This window comes from Phascolarctos cinereus, unplaced genomic scaffold (genome assembly GCF_003287225.1).
Source record: "Phascolarctos cinereus isolate Bilbo 61053 unplaced genomic scaffold, phaCin_HiC Scaffold_4;HRSCAF=312, whole genome shotgun sequence".
Taxonomy (NCBI): domain Eukaryota; kingdom Metazoa; phylum Chordata; class Mammalia; order Diprotodontia; family Phascolarctidae; genus Phascolarctos; species Phascolarctos cinereus.
Genome location: NW_027555847.1, coordinates 661,159,950 through 661,183,171, shown reverse-complemented (window position 1 = coordinate 661,183,171; position 23,222 = coordinate 661,159,950). Strand labels below are relative to the sequence as shown.

Genomic DNA, 23,222 nt, shown 5'->3' with positions numbered 1-23,222 from the left:
GAAATGTGGAAATAGTTCTTGCTTTCAAGGAGTTCACATCTAACACAGGAGACAATATACATATACATAAACATACGTGCAATATACATACATAATATGCATGTGTGTACATATATCTCAATACACATAAGACAAATACAGAAGAGATGTAAGGTAACCTTAGAGGAAGATACACTAGTGGCCAACAAAAGACTCAATATGTAGTCCTAGCATAATAGTGAGCCACTGGAGTATATTGAGCAGGGGGGTAAACATGGTCAGACCTATACTTCAGGAAAATAATTTTGGCAGATGAGTGAAGGATGAATTAAGAGTGGAGAGGACATTTGGGGCAGAGAATCCAATTAGAAGGCACCTATTCAAAGGCAAAAGCCCAAAAGTGATAAGGACTTTAACTAGGGTAGTGAATGTGTATTTCAATGAAGGGGACACATACAAGAGATGTTGTGAAGACAGAAATGACTAGACTTGGCAACTGATTGGCTATGTGAGGTGAGTAAGAGAGAAACTGAGAATGATACCAAGGTACTCAACAGTAACACAGATATTCAGAAAAAGGAAAGGTGGAGGAGGGAACAGAAGTTAATGAGTTTTGTCCTGGACATGCTGAGTTTGAGAGTTAAGTGTCCAACAGATAGGTGGTGATTCAGGGCTGGAGCTCAGAAGAGAGACTAGGGATGCATGTATAGATACTGGAATCATCTGCAAAGACAGGATAAATGAACCAGTGGAAGCTGAGGTCACCAAGTAAGAGACTACAAAGAGAAAAAAGAAAAAGGCCTAGGACAGAGCCGTAGGGGAAACTCACATTCAGTAGGCGTGATATGAGCAAAGGAGACCAAGAACAGTCAGACAGGAATAACTGGTCAGCTGTTATAGGAGGTAATGCATTTAGTTATGGGTGCCACAATTTACAAAAGATATTGACAAGCTGGAAGAAGATCCAGAAGAACTCAGCCAACATGGTCAAGGGCTCTAAGGCTATGTTGTATAAGGAATGGTTAAAGGGCTTGGGGATGGTTGGCCTGGGAAAAAAAAAAGATTCAGAAAGGTCTTTACCTATTTTTAAGTTATCTGTAAGGCAATCATGTAGAACAGGGATTAAATTTGTTCTATTTGACCTAAAAGGGTAGGACCTAGAGCAAAGGATGGAAGGTGCAAAGAAACAAATTTAATTTTTACTTCAGGAAGAACTTCTTAATAATTAGAGCTATCTATAAGTGGAAAGAGATGTCTCATGAGGTTTCCCCTCAGTAGAGGGCTTCAGTTAGAGTCTGAATGAAGACTTATGACACATGTTATGGTGGAGATTTTTTTGCAGATATGGGTTAGGGTAAATGGCCACTGGGATCCACTAGGAGACTCTGCAATTCTCCCTGTGAGTCAATGATCTCTAAATCTCTGCTTGATGGTGTTGAATAAATCCAAAGACTCAAATTCTGAAGATAAAGTCTGTATGGGGGGTGGGGGGACAGAGGAACCTTCTAGAAAACTATGTAATGTAGTCTGGTAAAAATTAGGTTTTGACCAGTAATTCACACCATGTACCACAATTAATTACACATGGGTACATGACTTAGATATAAAAGGTCACATATCACAAAGGAACAAGGAAGAAAATGCCTTTTGTAATTGTGGATAGGTGAAGAGTTCATGACCAAGTAGGGGATTGAGAGAATCACAGAAGATAAGAAGGACAACTTTGATTACATAAAATGTAAAAGGTTTTACACAAAAACCAATTTGTTAAAATTAGAATAGAAGCAGGCAGGTGGGGAAAATATTTGCTACAAGTTCCTTTGACAAAGGTCTAATATCCAAACTATATAAGGAACTAATACAAATTTGAGTTTAAGATGTCTATTGGACATCCAGTTCAAGATCATCTATTACAAAGGATCTTAACCTGGCATCCATGATCTTATTTTTTTTAATATTTTGATTAATGTGTTTTAATATAATTAGTTTCCTTCGTAATCCTAAACGCTTTACTGTATACATTTAAAAACACTGTGCTGAAAAGGGATCCACAGACTTCAGACTGCAAAAGGGGTCCATAACACAAAAAAAGGTTAAAAACTTCTGATCCAGTCCAATCCCCACCCTATTCCGCAATGAACAAATTCATTTCCAAAGGTCACATAGATAGTAAAACAGCAATAAGTAAAACCCAGGTCTTCTTACTCCAAATCAGTGCTCATGCCCTACACAATGAAGATTTTCAGAGTCCCATTTTATCAAACTATAATAGTGATGTTGGTTTTAGTCTTCCCCCTCTCATCTTCCATTTGGTGCTGAGTTAAATTGTTTTAAAAAATCAATACCTGGCATAAGTCTAGGCTTATACTACTCTTCAATTGATCTAAGGTCCAAAATAACTATAGAAACCATCTACCAGAAAATATATAGTAGGACCTCTACTGGCAGCACCATCTTGTAGAATTTTCAAGTTTACAAAAAAAACTTTCTCATAACTCTATATGAGATTATCCTCATTTTGCAGAAGAAACTAAGGCTCAGAGAGGTAAAGTGACTTGCCCATGGTCACATAACTACTAAGTAACATGATCATACTATCCCTTCAAGCTACTCTACTCTATTTCTCCTCCCTTTCACAGCCAATCACTCTGAAAGTTGTCTATTAAAAACTGCCTCCACTTTTTCACCTCAAACTCACTTTTCACCTCTTTGCAATTTGGCTTCTAACCTCACTGTTCATCTGAAATGGCTCTCTCCAAGGTTACCAATCATCTATCAATTGCCAAACCCAATGGCTTTTTTTCAGTCCTTATCCTTCTTGACCACTCTGTAGCATCTGATAATGTTGGCCACCTCCTCTTCCTAAACACTCTCCTGGCTCTCCTTCTCCATGTCTGACCACTCCTTAATCTCCTTTGCTAGATTATCATCTTTGTCCCACACAACCTTATGTCTGGGCATAACCCACAAAACTTGCACCTCCTTGCTTTCTCATCTCATTAGTTTCCATGGATTCAACCATCACCTCCATGGAGACAATTCCCAGAGCTTTATACCCAATTCTACTCTTTTTCCTGAACATAGCAGTTCCACATTGACAACTATCTACTGGACATCTCCAATTGGAGATTCTATTGGCATCTCAAGTGAATGAATGAATGCATGAAAAAATATTTATTAAGTGCTTACTATGTGCTATACAAACAAAAAAACAAGGCAGTTCCAGCTCTCAGTTCACATTATAACAGAGGGAGACAACATATGTAGGTTTTAGCTGCAAATCAAATGCAAAGGCCCAGCAATTTATAGGTGCAGCAACAAAGCAGTTAAGGCATCACTTTAATGTCATTTCCATTGATAAACAGTGTCAATCTCTGATGCTAGACCATTTCAAAGTGTCAAAAGACTTTTGTGGCTAGAATATTGTTCTGTTTAGTGGCTGTGGCAGTTAACAGAACTCAACTCCACAAGAATTGTTCCCTTAGATGATGGTTGTGGTAGTATTGTTAGAGGTTTGAGGAGGGCTGCTACTCCCAAGGTTCCTGGGTTTATCTGTCCATCAATAGTAGTTGCTTGGTGGTTAGGATGCAGGGACAGCAGGTCTATGCTTCACTAGGGTTGCTCCCCTTCATGATGGCTGTGGGAGGCACTGCAATTTCCATGGTTCTTGAGTTCTGAATCCTGGTCTTTCTCCAGAGGAGTTCAAGGGGAGGTAGTGGTCAAGGTGGTGGCTTGATATCTCAAACTTAATACGCCCATGCAATTTGTTACTTTTCCCCAACAAAGCATTCTCGTCTTCCTAACTTCCCTATTACTGCTAAGGGCACCACCATCTTTCCAGTCACCTACATTCACAGTCTTGGCACGATACTCTATTCTTCGCTCTCCTTCATCCTTCACTTCCAAACAACTGCCTAATCTTGTTCACCCTACTTCCACACAATATGGCTCTTATCCATCCCCTTTCCCTTTACTCACACAGCCATCACTCTAGTTAGAACCCTCATCAGTTCCCACCTAGACTACTACAATATCCTCTAGTCTCTCCTCTCTCCAAACCATCCACATATAGCTGCCAAACTGATATTCCTAGGGCAGCTAAGTGGCATAGTGGATAGAGCTCCAGCCTTGGAGTCAGGAGGACCTGAGTTCAAATCCAGATTCAGACACTTGACACTTACTAGCTGTGTGACCCTGGGCAAGTCACTTAACCCAGATTGCCTCACCAAAAAGCAAAAAAAAAAAATTTATATTCCTAAAGTATAAGTCTGACCATGTCACTATCCTACTCAAGAAGCTCCTATAGCTCCTTCCTCTTACCTTTAGGATAAAATAAAAACTCCTTTGTTTGGCCTTTAAAACTTCACAACCTGACTTTGGCATGCCTTTCTAGACTTTCCTCTTTCACCTACAATGAATTCCAACCAAACTGGCCTGCTTGCTCTTCGTCATCCATATCACTTCATCTCTTGTCTCCTTGTCTCATGCCTAAAAGGTAAGGCCCTCCTCACCTCATTCTGTATATATTAATGCTCTGTGAGCATGTTGTTTCCCTCCAATGCCTAGTACAGTGCCTGGCACAATGGTAAGGCATTTAATAAATGCATGGTAAATGAAATGTCGAAATCAAGATTTGTACCCAGGTATTCTAACTCTACATTCAGTGTCCTTCCAACTACAGAATCTACCCCATCGCTATGCCACACTGCTTCTTCCTTTAGCAAAATAAACTTCCCAATCAGGAGTGACAGGACCCCTACGCCGGCCCGCCAGCCCCTCCTCCCCCAGCACTTCACTAATTATTAATAGTGCAACCTCAGATGCCTCCTTTTCCAGCTCCTCCAGGTTACTGTGGCTAGTTAGTTCTATAATCACTTAAGAAAAACATGCTCAGCATCAAGGTGAATTACTTGAAATCCATAAATGATCCATTTAAAGCCTAAAAACTTAAGGAGAGAGGGACACCGGGGAGATGCTGGATAAGGTGGCTTCCAAGTACTGGCACCCCACCCACCCCCATCCCCTTTTCCCTTTAGAGTTATTGGAAGTTGACTCAGTCAAAGTTTGTAAGACAAAAGCCATATAAAATTATCTAAATGTAAAAAAAATTTTTTTTAATTATCTAAATGTCCTTAGATAGATGCTTCAAGCCGAGTGAAATGGTTGGCAAAATTAAGGGGACTGAGAAGCATCAATTGCCAGTCTTACACAAACCAAGTCTCAAATCTGAGAAACTTCCAAGGTAGACTCAATTATATTAATGAAATAACTGAGGTAAAAGTGGAAGGTATATACTTAAATTATCCATGTACCAAATTTTCATTGCCTTAAAGGCAGTGAAAAACTGGACTGCATTCACAAATCAAGGTTTAATCAAGCAAAATTTAGGGTAAAGCTCCAATTAATGATGATAGTAATCACCCATGGCATCTCAACAAGTCTTCCGAAAAGTACTTTCACATGTATTACCTCACTTGATTCTCATAACAACCTTATGAAATAAACTAGACAGGTATTATCCCTATTTTACAAATGAGATAGTTAAAATATACAGAAGTTCATAGAATCACAAAGTTGAAAGACATCCAACCTAGACCTGAGCAGGAAATGCCCTTTACAAAATAACCAACAAGTAGTGCACGACTGGACAGTACTAATTGTTAAGACATCTTTACATCAAGGGGAAATAGTCTTTCTGCAAGAAAGCCAAAAGCTGAATTCCAGACCTACCCTCTGAGGCCAAGCAGAGAACAAGTCGATAGGACAATCTTGAAGACAGCACTCATATCTTCCATAAATCTTCTCTTTTCCAGACTAAATATCCCCAGTTCCTTCAACCCACACTACAAGGCATAATTCCAGTTCTCTCACCATCCTGGTCACTCTCCTCTGTTCAAACTTCAATTTGCCCATGTCATCCCTAGAATGTGGCACCCAGTAAGTGACTACAACAGTCTAGATGTAGAGAAAAGAAAACAGGACTATCACTGCCCTTGTTCTAGGGCAGTATATTTCCCTGACTTCCCAATGGCCACAAAGCTAGTAAGTGAAAAAGTTCTGACATGAACCAAGACCCTCTGGCACAAAGCCACAGAATCATAGCCATATGAGCTGGAAGTGACATTAAAGGTTATCAAACCCAGCAACCTTTTCTACGCTTTTTACTACAATTAAAAGACATGCTTTTAATTGTCTAATTCATTCAGCATTATTCCAGGCAAAGTGTTCCATCTACCTGAGCAAACTGCCTTAAGGACTAAAAACCACCCTAACATAGAACCTGCCACTGTTCCTGCTACTGTACTCCAAATATAGTCACATAACAACCTATTTCCCTACTACAAGAAGTCTAAGTATTAGAATAACCTCAGTGGGAAATTTTCAGCTGCCTGTGTCAGTACCAACAAGGAGGTGTTAAGTCCACATCTGAGTTTAATAAGGAGGGTTGGACTAGATAACCTCTAAGGTCCTTTCCAGTTTTAGCATTCTATGACAATGATCTGACAAAGGCCTTCCTGAAGTAACCAACTTCTGTGCTAAAAGTACTAGGCTGTGACATAATCTGCCAGAGTGGAATCCTCATCCCTGAAAACATACCATACTCATATATCAAATACCTTCCTCTATCTTTGATGTTTTGATAGGAGTTGAACATGTTATTTACTGAGAAGGGCTGCTGAGCTTGCTGGTGTAGCAAGTCTGAAGACTGCAATATTAATATCCCAGCATATATCTCCTTACAGAGTCAGTGACAGGTGCAAATGTTCCTGCACTGGCTCTCTGAGCAGTACCTTCACTTCCACCAACTCGCCTGAGCTGCTTACAAGCAGCAGGACACGTCCTTCTCAACCCTAGGGCTGTCCCTAAACCAGAACCCACAACCTTCCCAACTCCAAGGAGGGCCTGTGGCATGCACCACACACACTGTTCATAGAACAGGGAGCTTCTTAGAAATGGAAGGGTTTTAGAGGTTATACGAGCCAACTCCTTCATTGTGAGAGGACTCTGAGGCCCTGAGAACAGAAGGAACTTTCTCCACGGCCACATCACAAAGCAGCAGACCCTGACCCAATACTACAATCCTCTACAATTTGCCATCTGCCCAAAAGGCCCCAAACGTGCCTCCTCTGTGTGAGCTGGGCATGTCACTTGCCCTCTTTGGGCCTCAGTTTCCTCCCAGGCTAAATGAAACTCCAAGTGCCTACAGCCAGGAAGAGACTGAGGGGCTGAACCTGTAGCTTCAAGACTAATGATCCTCAAGATAGAAAGGAAGATTCCTCCTCAATGGCAGAGAAGTACAACTCCTCAAACAGGCTGTTGCACACATCAGGTGGACCACTATATCAGATAGTTTTACGGGGGGGGGGGTTCAAAACAGAGGGGAGGAGAAGTTTCTGTTTTTTCCCTCAGAAATGATTTATGTAAGAATAAAAAGCAACAATAAAACTTCAACTTTAAAAAAAAAGGAAAATAAAAAGGGACTCAAGAGTAAAATTCTGGTTGAATCTCTGCTTCCTCCCAGCAAGAGCCTTAAAGGGTTATTACAGAAACAGGCTCCTCCTGCTAAATGGACAAGAATCTGAGAAACGATTTTAAAAGCCCTTACAGTTTAGTAAGGATTGGAGGATGGGAGATATGAAATATGTGGAAACCCAAAATAATATGGTACCTTTTCAACTTCAGTTGATAAAAGCCTATGTGTTCAATTGTTTCAGTCATGTCCACCTCTTCATGAACCCATTTGGGATTTTTTTTGGGCAAAGATACTGGAGTGGTTTGCCATTTCCTTCTCCAGCTCATTTTATAGATGAAGAACTGAGGAAAACAGGATTAAGTGACTTAACCAGGGTCACACAGCGAATAAATGTCTGAGGCCACATTTGAACTGACTCCAGGCCTGACACTCTATCCATTGTACCACCTAGCTGCCTATTGCTGTGAAAAGCAGCAGGGAAAGAAGATCTACAGTTTGAACTAGAGAAAGTAGAGAGGGGCTGTGCTTCCCAAAATTGTTTAGAGATGGTCATGGGCTTACTGACAAGACACAGCAAGCTCTTTATCCAGTTACTAGAAAGAGTTTTGTTCTCCATCTGTAGAGGGGGAAAGCAATTTTTTAAAGCCAATTTCTTTCAGTATGAGAAACTGTAACAATTTCACTCTATATTTTTATCCTAAAGTGACTCTAAACCCAGGGAGTTCACTCTCAAGGAGATATACACAAAGAACAAAGCATGTCCCAATCTAGTCCACATTTTTTGTTATGCAATAATAATAAAAAATAATCAAAAGAGGGTGGAGAGGACATATATAGCACTTCAAGGTTTACAAAACATTTTTCTCAAAACAACCATAGTTCAGCTATTATCAGCTCCCTATTTTAGAAAAAAGGATACTGAGGCACACAGGTCACATAGCTACTGTCAAAACTGGCAACATGAATACAGGATCTCCTGACTCCAAATAAAGCACTCTTTCCACCACACAAGGCTGGCTCTCTAATATCTGGTTTATGCCACTGAACAATTCAAGGCACCAATAGGTGTCCATACTAGTTTTTACTTTAGCCACCATAAACAGCATGATATAATGGAAAGCACAACTGGGATTAGGAAACTTGAGTTCTAGTTCTGGCACTCCTAATAACTAGTCATGGGATCCTGGGCAAGTCACTCTCTGGGCCCCAGTTTCTTCATATGTAAAATGAAGAGGATGACCTGAACCATCACTTTCCAAACTGTGATCAGATAGTAACCATTACTGCCAAAGGTGATCCGTATTATCTTTCAACCTCTCTATTAAAGAGAAGCAATCTACCTCTCAGAAAGGTCTCCCTATCTCTGCTAGTTCTGCTCTCTGGAAACCAAGCATAACAAGTCCAATCACTCTTCCATACAACAGCCCTCCATAACTTGAAGAAAGCATGCCCCTAGTTAAGTCTTCTCTCCTCTTTTCCAAGATAAACATCCCTAGTCCCTTCAAAAGATTCTCCCATAACATGGTCTCCACAATGAGCTGTCAGGAATAATACTTTCAGGGGCAGCTAGGTGGTGAAGTGGATAGAGCACCGGCCCTGGATTCAGGAGGACCTGAGTTCAAATGTGGCCTCAGACACATAACACTAACTAGCTGTGTGACCTTGGGCAAGTCACTTAACCCCATTGCCTAACCAAAGGGGAAAAAAAAGAGTAATACTTCAACAGGCATTTATTAAATTCCTGCTCTGTTAAGCACTAGAAATATTAAGTTGGGTAAAAAAATATTTATTTTTTGAAGCAATTTTTCTGTATGAAAATAGGCTTACTTTCCCCTACTTTACTAGAAAATTTCCTCACTCTCTGCTTTATCCCAGGAATAAATGCATGGTAGACAAAATGAAGGATTAGAAGTCAGAGGACCTGGGTGCTCTTTCCAGCTCAGCCTCTTAGTAGCTGTGTAACCTTAGGAGTTATTTAACTCCTGGGCCTGCAGTTTCTTCAACTGTAAAATAAGGGGAAGCTTCTAAGATTCCACCCAACTTTAATAGCTTTGAGTGGCTTTAAAAGCTGCATTGTCCTCTCTGCTATGATCCTTTGGATTTATGAATTCCAACAAGAGCTGACCCCAAATTGTTCCACAGGCAAATTTGTCTGGGAAAGCCTAGCTCTAACTGGTTCTGCAGCTGTCGACTTGAGGAGCTGGTGACTCACAGTCTCCTCTATAAACTACAGAACCTAAGAGTACTATCCCTTCTCAGTAGGCAACAATACATTCACAGATGTTGATGAATTATCAACAAATAATAATACATTCCCCCCCAACCCAGGTCCTGTCAAGCTTCAGTCATTCTGAACAATGAGTACAAAGCAACTTCTTTCTTAAAAGGAACCAAGGATCTCTCATTGTTAGAAGGCAGAAATGGGAGTATTTGCAGGTCAGTGCAAAGTCTTCTGTGTGATATACTCTATGCAGGGGAATGGTATTAAATAACAACAAAACCCAAAAGCAGCCTAATTAACTTTAGCTTATGTGATGAATTCTACATGTCAAATCAAACTTTACTCTTTTTTTTACAAATGTTACAACAACAAGGACAAGGAAAAGGAGAAGGAGACTATTTTAGGAAGACTTAACAATCATAAAGTGAAGTGAACTTTGAGATCTGATCCAACCCCCCTTAATCTTGTTGTTCACTTGTTTCAGTTGTGTCCAATTCTTTGTGACCTCATTTGGGGTTTCCTTGGCAGAGATACTGGAGTGGTTTGCCATTTCCTTCTCCAGCTCATTTTACAGATGAAGAAACTGAGAGAAACGGAGTTAAAACTTACCCAGGGTCACATAGCCTAATAAATATCTAAGGCCGCATTTGAACTCAGGTCTTCCTGACTTTTGGTGCTCTATTCACTTTACCACCTACCTGCCTTTAATCTTACCAATGAATAAAAAATGGTTAAGGATCTATAGGAGGAATTCTCATAAAACTCTTATGAGTTATAAAGGATAGCAGACATTACATCTCCCAAAAAATAAAGGCAAATTATAGTGGATATAGTACTGGACTTGGAATCAGAATGACTCAGGTTCAAATCCTGCCTCGGACTTACTAATTATGTAACTTAATTTCTCTCAGGTTCAGTTTCTTCATCTGTAAAATGAAAAGGAGTTAAATTGGATGACCCCTAAGGTCTCTTCTAACTCTAAATCTATGATCCTAAGATTCATTAGATTGACATAATGATGACACATACATAATGTTAGAAGTCCTAGACTGAGGAATCAAGAGGCAGTTGTATGTATGTAGTTCATAAAAGAAACCTGGAAAATTTGAATTCAGTTCTGCTACTTACTACTTGTGCAAACTTGGGCTTCGGTTTCCCATAAAATGCAGGAATTAGATTAGACAATCTCTAAACCCATGATCATACGAATTGGGAAAGGTCTAAGTCTTGATGGCTTCACTTGTAGTAACTTCAGCCTGCTAAGACCCAAGTTCTAGCCTGGACTTTGCCACTGACCTAAGACAAACTACTTCCTACTTAGGGTCCTCATTTTTACCAATTTTGAAATGGGCAGATTGGCCTGGCTGACATCCTGAGATTTGAAGATCACTAGGAAGCCTTATCAACCGTACTGATCATCGAGACAAATCTGGAGAGGCCATTGGCAAGACTCTGCTATCACCTTCCCCCTAAGAAGTTTACAGCAAAGTGCACAGGGCACAGCTCAGGAGTGAGGGTAAAGAAAAGGTGTACAAAGGTCAAACTGGTGAAAGTCGATAAGGAAGCCCCTTCCCGCAGGAGAGAACAAGGTGCAGCAAGGTTGATGCAAGTTCTCCTCCCTCCCACCCCCCACCAGGATCTGGAGACTGCTACCTCCTCCTAACCAGGAATAGGATCAATCCACAGATACTGATTCACTCGGTGCCTGAGATGAGCTAGAGAAGCAACGGTACGGGGGAAAGCGTGCTCAGGACACCGAGACCCAAACCCCAGGCTCGTCACTCATTAGCTGTGTGACCTGGGGCAAGTCATTTCCTTTCTCTGGGCCTCGGCGTCTCCTTCTGTACCAGGAGAGAGCTCTCCAGCTCGGAGAACTAAAACCTGCTTCTTGCACACCAACAGCCACCAAACAACCTGCACAGGGACCCTCCACCCTTTGCTCCCCCAAATCAGGCTGGATTTCCAGGGCATAAATACCTCCCTGAACATGCGCACTACGACCTAGCAGGGGCCGGAGGCAGTTCGTGCGCTAACTGCGCCTGCGTGTCTCCCTCAGCCTGAAGGCATACGGCTATTTGGGGTTTGGGGTCACGGGGTTATTTAAGGTTTGCGCCGAGTTTTGGTTTTTTATTGGGGATTTTGTGTGTGTGTGTGGCAAGAGTCTCCTCGATCCTGAAGAGAATCTCCGGGCCGCTTGTGGCGCCCCTCCCCATCTCCTTGCCCTCTCCGCCCCAAACAAGATAGGTCTGTTTCTCCTTACCTCATAGTGCTTCATGGCTCCCTCTCACCCACGGGCCGCTGCCGACTCCCAGCTCGCGACAACCACAGCCGAGCGCCTCACTCCTCGGCTCACGCCGGGCCTAGGCGACCAACGACGCCCGCCCACCAGCCCCCTACCCCTCTCCCTCCCACCTCGTGCGAGCGCCCCGCCGGCCAATCAGCGCCGAGTGGGAAGAGACGTGGGGGAGGGGAGGGGAGGAGGGAAGCTCTCCCACCTTCGAGCCCCACTGCAAGAGGCTTCTCTGGACCCCCAGCCGGCTACCGCCTCGCGCCACACGGCGGACCAATGAGCTTCTGGAACCGGCAGCCGCTGAGGGGTGGTAGGACCGGGGGAGGGGATTGGGGGAGGGGAATCCCTCGCAGCCAATCAGGAGAGGGAGTAAGCTCTAGCCTTGCCTCACCCCCACGCTTCCCTATGGAAACCAAAGGAAGCGACGGTTATTGGGGGCGGGGGAAGGAGCGGTTGAGTGACAGGAGGGTGGGACGAGCCGAAGAGGGAGCAAATATGGCGGGTGGGGGAACCCAGGTGCGGGAGTAATAGGTGGGCATCTCCAGACCCCCGGACCCCTGGCTCGGGGATGTTCTTCTGACCGAGAGACCTGCCCCAGGAGGATAGGAGCGGGCTGGCCTGGCGGGCTGAAGGGACTCGGGGGAGTGTGGCGCTCACTAGGCCCCAGGCGCTGAGGCGGACCTGGTGGTGAAGGGAATCCCTTGAGGCCTCCCCATCTCTGCAGACTTGGGGGGTGGGGCGGGAAGGGGTAGCTGCACGGCCCCTGTCTCCCGCAGGTAATCATACATATATATGATATATAATCTGTTGTTCAGTCCGACTCTGTGACCCAGTTTGGGGTTTTCTGGGCAAAGTTACCGGAGGCGTTTGCCATTTCCTTCTCCAGCTCATTTTACAGATGAGGAGGCAAACAGGGTTAAATGACTTGCCCAGGGTCGCACAACTAGCAAGTGTCTGAGGCCAGATTTTAATTCAGGAACATGACTTCCTGACTCCATACCCTGTATTCTTTTCACTAAGCCACCTAGGTGCCCCTACATACGTGTATATATGTATGTGTATATACACACACATGCATACATATTTTTAAAATGTATCTGCCTGACTACCAGTATTCCCCAGTACAACTGGAAGCCCCTTGAGGCCAAGGTGAAGAAATTTGTTTAAGAGATGATTGTTGCATGGGGTTTAGAGTCTTTCTTACCTGGACAGCCCTGCCTCAGGCCATAATAGCAAGAATTGGCCCCAACTAGAAAATAATCCAGCGGACCTCTCTGTAGCAGTTTTTAAGACATGGGAGACAGCCGGGTCAGAAAGGAAAGGATGAGGAACTTGCAGTCAAAAAACCTGGGTTTCAGCCTGCCTATCTGTAAGACACAATCTTAAACATGTCACTTTTTCTGTGCTTAAAGCTTTCTCATCTAATTTTCAAGGAGAGGTTGAGCCAAATCTTTGAGGTCTCTTCTAAGTGCTAAATCCCAGGAACCCATCGTAGATTGGGTTCTCTCACTCTTTCAGTTCCTAGAGGTTGATAAGAAATGGCTAACTCCTTCAGAGAAGGGAGCTCCTCTCTTGGCACGGTATATTCTGGCAAATTCTAATGCAAAGAGAATTGAATTGGAGTCATGCAACTTGGATTCAAATCCTGTCTCATTTATTAGCTGTGTGACTTTGGTCAAGCCTTCTCTATACCTCCATTTCCTCATCTGTAAAATGTTTAGATGGGATTAGAAAGTCTCATATTGTGTAATTCTGTGACTGTATAACCTGATTTGAAGCTTAGAGAGCTGAGATTGGCATCTGTTTCCTCTTAGATTTAACCAGGTAGGGCCTGACCCAAGGAATGTTCAGAGGATCACACTTTTCACTGTTTTCATTCTTTGTCCTCTTCCCCAACAACAGGTGTCCAGCTACCAATCAGCATTGAACTGCTCTCCTTCTGGTAGCTGGTTCAGACTGTTGCATCCAACCAGAAGCCTCTGCAACCTGGATTGAAGCCAAAGGCAGACACCAGAATCAGCAAAGGTAACCCACTGACTTATATGGAAACAGAAAAGTGTTTGGGCACGTTCCAGGTCAGTGAGTCATCCTGGTCTAGTCTTCTGAAAACCTTGACTTTCTATTATCTTTTAGTTTGCTCTTATTGGGAAGCTACATGCCCTATGTCAGTCTATTACCCTTTTGCTTATTTGCCAGGGAAAAAGAACCAGTAAGTTTTCTGGGGGCATAGCCTAGTCCCACAAAATCACTAATATCAAGGAGAAGGAGAAGCAGTGTGGTGTAGTAGGTAGAAAGCTGGCCTTGGAGCCCAGAAGAACTGAGTTCAAGGTCTACCTGTAACACATACTGGATGTAGGACCCTGAGCAAGTCACTTAACCACTTAGTGTCCTAGGCAGTATGACAGTAAGTTGGGAGAGGAGTTTTCTCATCCAGGAATTCCCTATACTGGTACACTCCCTGACCCTGTCAAGTCAAAAGCACTGAGATTAAGAATGACCAGAAGCAATGTGATTTAATTTTGCTGAGCCTCAGTTTTCTCTTGTGTCTTCCATCAGTATTTCGAAAGATCTTCAGTTTCAGTGGTGTGAGGGTAAGGACCTGTCTTATCAAAACATTTTAATTTATTTCAGAGTAGGCATTTAGTGTTTCTTGAATCAAATTTAATCATAACTCTTCCATGTCCTAGTAATTGGTTTAATGAGTTGGTATGGTTAAAAAAAAAATCACTGGATGCCCAGCATCTCTGAACTCATGTGAGTCATCCCACAGGGAACCTTTCCAATTTGGTGGAACCTGTCAGAGCTTGTGCTCCTTGACAGAGGCTTTGAGAACCCAGGATGACTCACCTGCATGCCCTGATGAGAGAGTAATATAAGATTTTAGTGAAAATTTGAATCTGTAAAAAAAAAAGATAATATTAAGTCAATTCTTGCATTTGTAATGGAAAGAGCACAGGATTTAGAGTCAAGAAACCTGACTTTATCCCTGATTTCATGACTTTTTTTTGGCAAATTATTTAACTGCAAATTATTGCAGAATGGCAATAACATATTAGCTACATCACAGGTGTGTCTTAAAGAAAAAGCTGTAAGTACTAATGTTTTTTTTATTTTATTGATATATTTTATTTTTGTTTCACCTACATTTCTTAACAAATCCCTCCCCAGTGTTCAGAGAGCAAAAAAATTTAAAAGAGGGGAGAAACAGTTCAGCAGAACTAACATATTGAAAAGTCTAACATTGTGTGTGGTGTTCCATGCCCAAAGCCCCCAAATCTCTACAAAGCAAGGCTGAGCTGCTTTCCCATAGTGCTTCTTTGGGGCTGCATTTGGCCATTATAATTTCCCAGTGTTTGGTTTCAGTTGTTATAATCACTATGTGTATTATTTTTCTGGTTCTGCTTACTTTGCATCAATTTACGTGAGTCTTTCTTTCCATGCTTCTTTATATTTATCATGTTCATTATTTCTCATAATATTCCACTGCATTCCAGAACCACAATTTATTTGGCTGTTCCCCAGTCAATGGATAGCTATTTCATTTCCAATTCATTGCTACTACAAAAAGTAATGATATAAATATTTTAGTATAGATGGAACCTTTCTTTTCCTAAGGGAATTGGGGGGTGGGAGGCAAGTGGCAGGGCAATTAAGTGGGGCAGTGAATAGAATGCTGAGCCTGGAATCAGCAATACCTGAGTTCAAATCCAGCCTCAGGTACTTATTACCTAGGTTACCCTGAGCAAGTCACTTAACCTTTGTTTGCCTCAGTTTCCCTATCTTTAAAATAGGGATAATAATAGCAACTATTTCCCATAGTTGTTGTAAGGATCAAATGAGATGATTGTAGAGCACAACATGCAAACAACTATGTACAGATAAGCTACATACAGTATTAATTGCAGATAATCAATAGAGGGAAGGCACTAGAAGTGAGAGGGATTGGGAAAGATTGTAGAAGATGCGATTTTAGCTGGAACTTGGAAGGAAGCCAAGAGGCCGAGATGAAGAGGGAAAGAATACCAGGCATGGGTGAACGGCCAATAAAATTGCCCAGAGTCAGTGAATCAAAATGTATGTAGGAGGTGTAGGGTTTAATAAGAATGGAGATAAGGGAGAAGGTTATGAAGGTCTTTGAACTCCAAATAGAATTTTATATTTGATCCTGGAGATGATAGAGGGAGTTTACTGAATAAAGAAGTGATATGGTCAGACCTGTGCTTTTGGAAGATAGCTTTGGCAACTGAATGGAGGATGGAATGGAGTAGGGAAAGCCTTGAGTCAGAGAGACCAACCAGCAGGCTATTGAAATTGTCCTGGTATAAGGTGATGAGAGCCTGTACAAGGATGGAGAAAATGTCAGAAAACAAAATCAACAGGCTTTTTTAATAAAGTGGGTATAGGAAGTGAGAGAAACAGTGAGGAATTGAGTATGATACCTAGGTTGTGAGCTGGGTGACTGGAAGGATGGTGGTATTCTCAACAATAATAGAAAACTTAGGAAAAGGGGACAGTTTAGTGGAAAAGATGATAAGTTCTGTTGAGTCTAAGATGTCTGTGGGCCTTCTAGTTAAAGATGTGCAATAGGCTGTTAAGAGATGCAAGACTGGAGGTCCTAAGAGAGGTTAGGACTGGATAAGTAGATTTGAGAATCATCAGCATAGAGATAGTAACTGAATCCGTGGAGATGATGAGATCACCAAGTGAAGCGGTATAGAAAGAGAAGGTGGTCCAGAACAGAACCATGGAGGACACCCATAGTTAGTGGGAATAATGTGGATAAAGATCCAACAAAAGAGACTGAGCAGAGAACCAGGAGGGAGGAGTGTCATGAAAACCTAAAGAAAAGAGACTATCAAGGAGAAGAGATGAGCACAGTGTTGAAGGCTACAGAGAGGTCAAGGAGAATGAGGCTTGAGAAAAAGCCATAAGATTTGGCAGTTAAGAGATTGTTAGTAGCTTTGGAGAGAGCAGTTTGAGTTATTCCCCCTCGTTCCTACTTTCTTCATTGTTTCACTTGATAGTCTAGGTCTTTTGTCAATCAGTCAAAAAGCAATTATTAAGGGCTATAGTTACTGTAGACCAGGCATTATGCTAATTATTTCAGATACAAGAAATTGTTTCAGATAGACAGAAAAGCAAAACAATCATTAGCCTCAAGGAGCTCACATTCTGTGGGAGAAACAACATGAAAATACATGCAGAGTAGATTGAAGATAACCTTACAGGAGAAGGTAGTAGCAGCTTGTGAATTTCCTGCAAAAGATGGCCCTCAAGCTGAGTCTCAAGGAAGCTAGGGATTCTGAGAAGAGGTGAAGAGGGGGAACAGCAAATGGGAGATAGAGTGTTTTATGCTAGAAAGAGAAAAGAAGCCCGTATGTCTGTATCTTAGAGTGTGTGAAGAAGGAAGTAAAATATAAGAAGACTGGAAAGATAGAAAGGAACTCGGTTATAAAGCACATTAAATGCTAAACAGAGGACTTTATGTTTGATCCTAGAGGTAATAAGGAGCCACTGGAGTATATAGCAGGAGGGATAACATGGTCAAACTTTAGGAAAGTCACTTTGGCAGCTGAGTAGAGCATGGATTGGAGCAGGGAAAGACTTGAGGCAGAGCAACCAATTGAGACGCTATGCCAAGTTTTATCCAAGTAAGAGGTGATAAGGATCTAAACTATGGTGGTGGCTGTGTGAGAGGAAATAAAGGGATACATATGAGAGAGATTCTGAATGTAGAAATAATGGGATTTGACAACAGATTGGACATGTAGAGTGAGTAAGAGTGAGGAGCTGAGGCTGAGCCCAAGGTTTTGAGCCTGAGTGACTAAGAAAATGGTAGTGCCTAGAACATTAATGGGAAAGTTTGAAATATATATATAAATATATATAAACATGTATATATTAAAAACATACATGCTGAATTTGAAATAACTGAGATATCCATTTCAAGATACCCAGAAGGCTTGGATGCAGTTGAGACTGTAGTCCTGCCTCTAACACCTGCTGTCACTGTCCAGCTCTGGAAATCATCCTCTGAGAGATGGGTCTTGTTCTGACTTTGGCTTGTTCTGTACAGAGTTCCCATAGTAGTTTGGTGCAGCACTAAATCTATATGATAATAGAAACAATGTCATCAGTTTTATTGTGTTGGTGTGGATTTTGCACAAATAAATGAGAGCTGTCATCGTTGTCATCGCCGACTATGTGACTTTGAGAAAGTGACAACCTCCCATTGGGTGAGTTTGTTGATCAAGTAAAATACTGTCAGTAAGAGCATTTTTCAAACCTTAAAAGTCCATAGAAATGTTAATTATTTGCTAATCCCTAATTCAAAGGGATGATTTCAGGATCTATAAGATAAAGATCAAAGCACTTTGAAGAATATGAAGCATAGTATACCTGTAAAATGAGAGTAGAAAGCATGGCAGAGCAAGTTGAAAGCTGGTCTTGGAGTCATGAAAACCAAGGTTCAAGTTCTATTTCTGCACATGCTGTCACTGTGACCTTGGGCAAGTTACTCAACCTCTTAAAGGGCCCCCTGGTGACTCAAAGACTATAAAATGTGGAACAGTTGCTGAGCTGAATTGATAAAGGTAGTTCACCCACCAGGAGTAAAATCACAGTAATATAAATAGTAGTTGATATTTATGCAGTGCTCCCATGGAGTCAACAACTTTCCTTAGCTGCTTTCCATCCACAGCTTAAACTGCTACTTTTCTGTAGCTCCTAGGGAATTCCTCTGCTCTCCTTGGCCTCTGGTAATTCCTCTCAGTCATTCCATAATCGTTTAATAAGCACTTAACTGCATGCCAGACACTGTGTAGGTGCTAGGGATCCAAATACAAAAGTGAGAAAATCTCTGTTTCTAAGTAGCTTATAATTTGCTAGGAGGATACAAGGTATTCAAAGATAAGTATGTACAGGATACATGCAAAATAAATACACCATGGGGAATGAGAAGAAGGCAGCACTGAAGTTGAACTCCTTGAAGGGATCAAGGGGTTCTAAGAGGTGAAGGAAAGGAGGGAGAGACTTCTTTCCCTGGCATGAGGAAGAAGCTGCAGAGGCACTGAGAACAGCAAATAAGACATTCTGGCTGGAGGGGTTGTAATGAGTTTTCGGCCTGGAAAGAGAGACTTAAGTCCATTTGTAGAGGGCTTTAAATGCTGAACAGAGGAGTTTGTATTTTGTCCTAAAAGCAATGGAGAGCCACTGAAGCTTCTTGAGCAGAAAAGTAGCATAGACAGACCTGTGTTTTAGGAACGTTAATTCGGCAGCTGTGTGAAAGATGGATTACAAAAGGCAGGTCAGTGAGGAGGCTATTGCAACAGTCCAGGTTAGAGATGTGGTGGCATATGAGTAGAGAGAAAGAAACAGATAAAAAAGATGTTATGGAGATAGAAATGATGAATTAAGTAAAGTGAGGAAGAGTAATAAATTGAGGATAACTGACTCCAAGGTTGTGCACTTAAATGACTAGAAAGATGGTGGCACCTGCAAAAGAAATAGAGAAATTCAGAAGAGGGGTTGGTTTGAGGGGGAAGATAATGAATTCTGTTTTGAACATTTTTTGATGTTAGAGCTGCCTACAGTTCCAAATGCCTGGTAGACTGTTGGTAATGTGGGGTGGGAACTTAAGAGGGAGACTATGACTAGATATATAGGCAGTGACTTTGGAAGTAGCCAAAGATGGAATGTTGGACCTGGAGTTGGGATAACCTGAGTTTAAATCCTACTTCAGACACTTTCTAGCTATGTATTCCTGGACAAGGTACCTAATCTCTTTCAGCCTCAGGCTCCTCATCTGTAAAATGGGGATAATAATGGCACCTGCCAAAAAGGGTTTTTGTGTGGATCAAATGAGATAACGTGTAAAGTGCTGCGCAAACCTCAAAATGCTATATAAATACTAACTTATTTTTATTTGTAGATCTGTGAGTCATCTGCACACAAATAATCATTGAACTCAGTTAATAAAGTCCCCTAAGAGGGAGAATGTAAAAAAAAGATAATAATAGGGCCCAGTACAGAGCTTTGGGTGATGACCCACAGTTAGTGGATATGAAATAAATGAAGATTTATCTAAGGTAAATAAGAAGGAGGAGTCACACGTAATAACTAAGTGATAACAGTGTTAAGAAAACCAAGAGAGGAAAGAGGGTTTCCAGGGTAGTCAACAGTGCCATGCTTGAAAAGTTAGAAGAATGAGGGATGAAAAAAGGATATCAGATTTGGCAATTGAGATCTTTGCTAACTTTGGAGAGAGTAGTTTCAGTTGAATGATGAGGGGAGAAGAGAGAGAGCTCTTCTCCCTGCAAACACTGAGAATTGTCATTAGTTGAGAGGGTAGGAGAAGGGTGGTACTGTGGGAAGCTTAAAAAGAGAAGGTTTGGAGCAGACACTGTTGGGAGTAGGATAGAGATTTAGTTAGGAAGGAGTAAAAGGATGACCATACTTCAATGAGGGCCAGTTGAGACTGGATAACATAAATTTAAAGTGGACCAAATCAAAACATTTGCATGATTTTCTCTTGTTTCATTCAGCAGCATATGAGGGGGATGGTGGGAGGAATAATCCAGAGTTAGAGGTTGGTAAGGCATGAATAGAGTGATAGGACAAAGGGCAAAGGACTGACAAATACAGGGAAGTGTAATACCGAACTGGTTAACTATAGGGTCACAATTAGGATAGAAGAAAGTGAAGTTGGGGCAGCTAGGTGGCACAGTAGATAGAGCTCTGGCCTTGGAGTCAGGAGGACCTGAGCTTAAAATCCAGCCTCAGACACTTGACACTGTGTGAGTCATTTAACCCTGATTGCCTTGCAAAAAAAAGAAAGAAAGTGAAATCAAAGTAAGGGTAATAACTTGGGGGAGTACAGAGTGGAATGAGGTTTAGAGGTCATTGTGAGTACAAAAACTAGGAGTGAGGCATAAGGACATAAGAAGGTTATGTTTTGGATAAAATAATTTCTAAATTTTGTTCATGGAAGTGGAAATCTTGTGGGTAATGGCCAGATACAGAGATTGACCACCTATAAGTATGGCTGAGAGAATCTTTGGAGTTGAGATAGAAGAATTGGAAAGTGAGGTTATTTGAGGAAAATTCATGTGCATGTTGAAATGCATTAGTGGAAGGGCAGGAGAGGTGGGAAGGGATACAGTGAACTCCTTGGGAAAGGAGGAGAATTACCTGGGGGTTGGTAGATAACTGCCACCCAGATCTGAATAGATGATATATTTGGATAGAGTGAGCCTTGATGAAGTAGCAGATAGAGCAGTTACCAAGGGATGGCAGCAGAGAGAATCTGAAAGTGGTAATTAGAAGCAAGGATCATTCCAACTAACCTGTCAGGTTAACTTCTGGGACAGTTGTATCAGGGATACAAGAGAAGATAGAATCAGTACTGTAAAGGATGGCCAAGGGTGCAGCGTTCTTCCAGAGGAAACTAGGTCTCTGTGAGTGCTAGAGATGAAAGATATATAATTTTATATATATATATATATATATATATATATATATATATATATATATATATATATATATATATATATTGACACATATATATATAAAGATATATATACACACTATATGTATAAAATATATACTTTATAAATAATACAGCTTTGTTCACTCGAGGGCAGTTTTGATACACTCATTCTTGGAATAACCTATGAAGACTGAGAAGTCCCCTTTATATGGCTATAAAAGGTATGGGATTGATTCTTTAAAAAAAAACAGGACATTCAAAGCTGGAGGACATCGTTTTCTCTGATATATGTTTTCTTGGTGTGACTATTCTCTCTACTAGAACAAATAGTTTTTGTAAGTTTCTGTAACCAAAAAATTATCCCTTAGTAGTCAGCCTAATGAATGACTCCAAATTTAGTTAGACTGAGTCTTGGGAACAGACACTTTTGCCAGGTCTGTAGTAAGAGTCATACAAGCTGGGGCAGGAGCTGATCAAGATGAGGATCTGCTAGCAGGGCCTTCAAGAATCCAGGATCATGACAAATACCAGAGGACCAGTAATGAATCGTGCTACCCACTTCTTGACAGAAGGGTGACAGACTTCAGATGCAAAATGAGACATCTTTTGAAACACCTTGCCCTTTTAGACATAGTTGCCAATGTAGACATTTGTTTTTGGTAGCTAGGCATATTTACCAAAAAAGTTTTGCTTTTTTTTTTTCTCAGTTGGTTTGAGGGGAGGGCAGAACAATGAAAGGGAAAAGGGGATTAACAATAGAGTTCTTAAACAAACAAACAAACAAAAGTAGAAAAGAATAGAAGGAAAGTTAGAAGCAAAGTGGGACAAGCTTTTGAACATACTAACATATTGAAAAACAAGCTCTATCTACTAATGGAGATTCACATTTCTGTTCTATAGTGTATGTGTGTGGAAATGCTCATTTTATTTGGTGTTTAAATACAATTTTAAAAAGAAAGGAAATACAGTCCAGGGTCATTTCCATGCCACAGTGACTTATCTAGAGGACATCTTTAGCAAAAGTTAAATGTAAAAGAATTTATGTATTGTACAATGAAACTTTATTTTGATGTTTTCGTTGAAATGTACCACACACTCTTTGCCTTTATAAACAGAACACACCATGCAAACATGATTTAACCTTTTTTCAATGACTCGAGATCTGCTCATGAACATAAATTACTACACTTTGCTGATGGAAAACCATCAAGGCTTATTTAGATATGTAGGACTTTTTGCTGACATTATGTGGTCCCAAACTGCTGTGCTTTTTAAGTTTTCTTGTCTGTTTTTCTGGTCCTGGTAATGGACTGTATATTTGTCCCATGACCAGATGTGCTAAGTTCAAAACAGCCCATCACCAGGCTACTCGCGGGGTGATGAAATTTTTGGTCACAGCTATTCTCAAGGATTGTTTAATAAGTTATAGAGAGGTTTCAATCTGTATTAGTGGAGGCAGAACCCATGAAAATCAATTTACAGATCCTTGAAATACTGAAGTGTCTGCTTTTTACATATTTTCTGCCTTCTTGCTATCAATTATCTCTTATTCTCTCTGTTAGCAAAATGCCTACTCTTGTAGTTTCCCTTCCCCTTGCTACTTTCAATTTGTTGTAGGTTTATAAATCTGGCAATTATTTAGTCAACAAGTATTTATTGAATGCTTGCTCTGTGCCAAAGATACAAAGAAAAAGCAAAAACAATCTCTGCCCTAGTATCTTATATTCTAATGTAAGAGACAACATATTCATAAACAAGTACATATAAGACA

The 23,222-nt window shown here is 41.2% G+C and overlaps 2 protein-coding genes across 2 annotated transcripts in view; one reads left to right on the top strand and one right to left on the bottom strand.

Annotated features, from left to right (window-relative positions):
* TECR (trans-2,3-enoyl-CoA reductase) overlaps positions 1-12,146 on the bottom strand; it is a 37,207-nt gene extending 25,061 nt beyond the window's left edge. Inside the window, exon 1 of the mRNA XM_020979939.2 lies at positions 11,935-12,146. Coding sequence (XP_020835598.1) covers positions 11,935-11,949 — 15 coding nt within the window. The 5' untranslated portion in view covers positions 11,950-12,146. The remainder of the gene's footprint in view (positions 1-11,934) is intronic.
* Positions 12,147-13,866: 1,720 nt separating this feature from the next.
* Positions 13,867-23,222, top strand: part of DNAJB1 (DnaJ heat shock protein family (Hsp40) member B1) — a 30,626-nt gene continuing 21,270 nt past the window's right edge. Inside the window, exon 1 of the mRNA XM_020979937.2 lies at positions 13,867-13,989. The gene's annotated coding sequence lies outside the window, so the exon portion shown is untranslated. The remainder of the gene's footprint in view (positions 13,990-23,222) is intronic.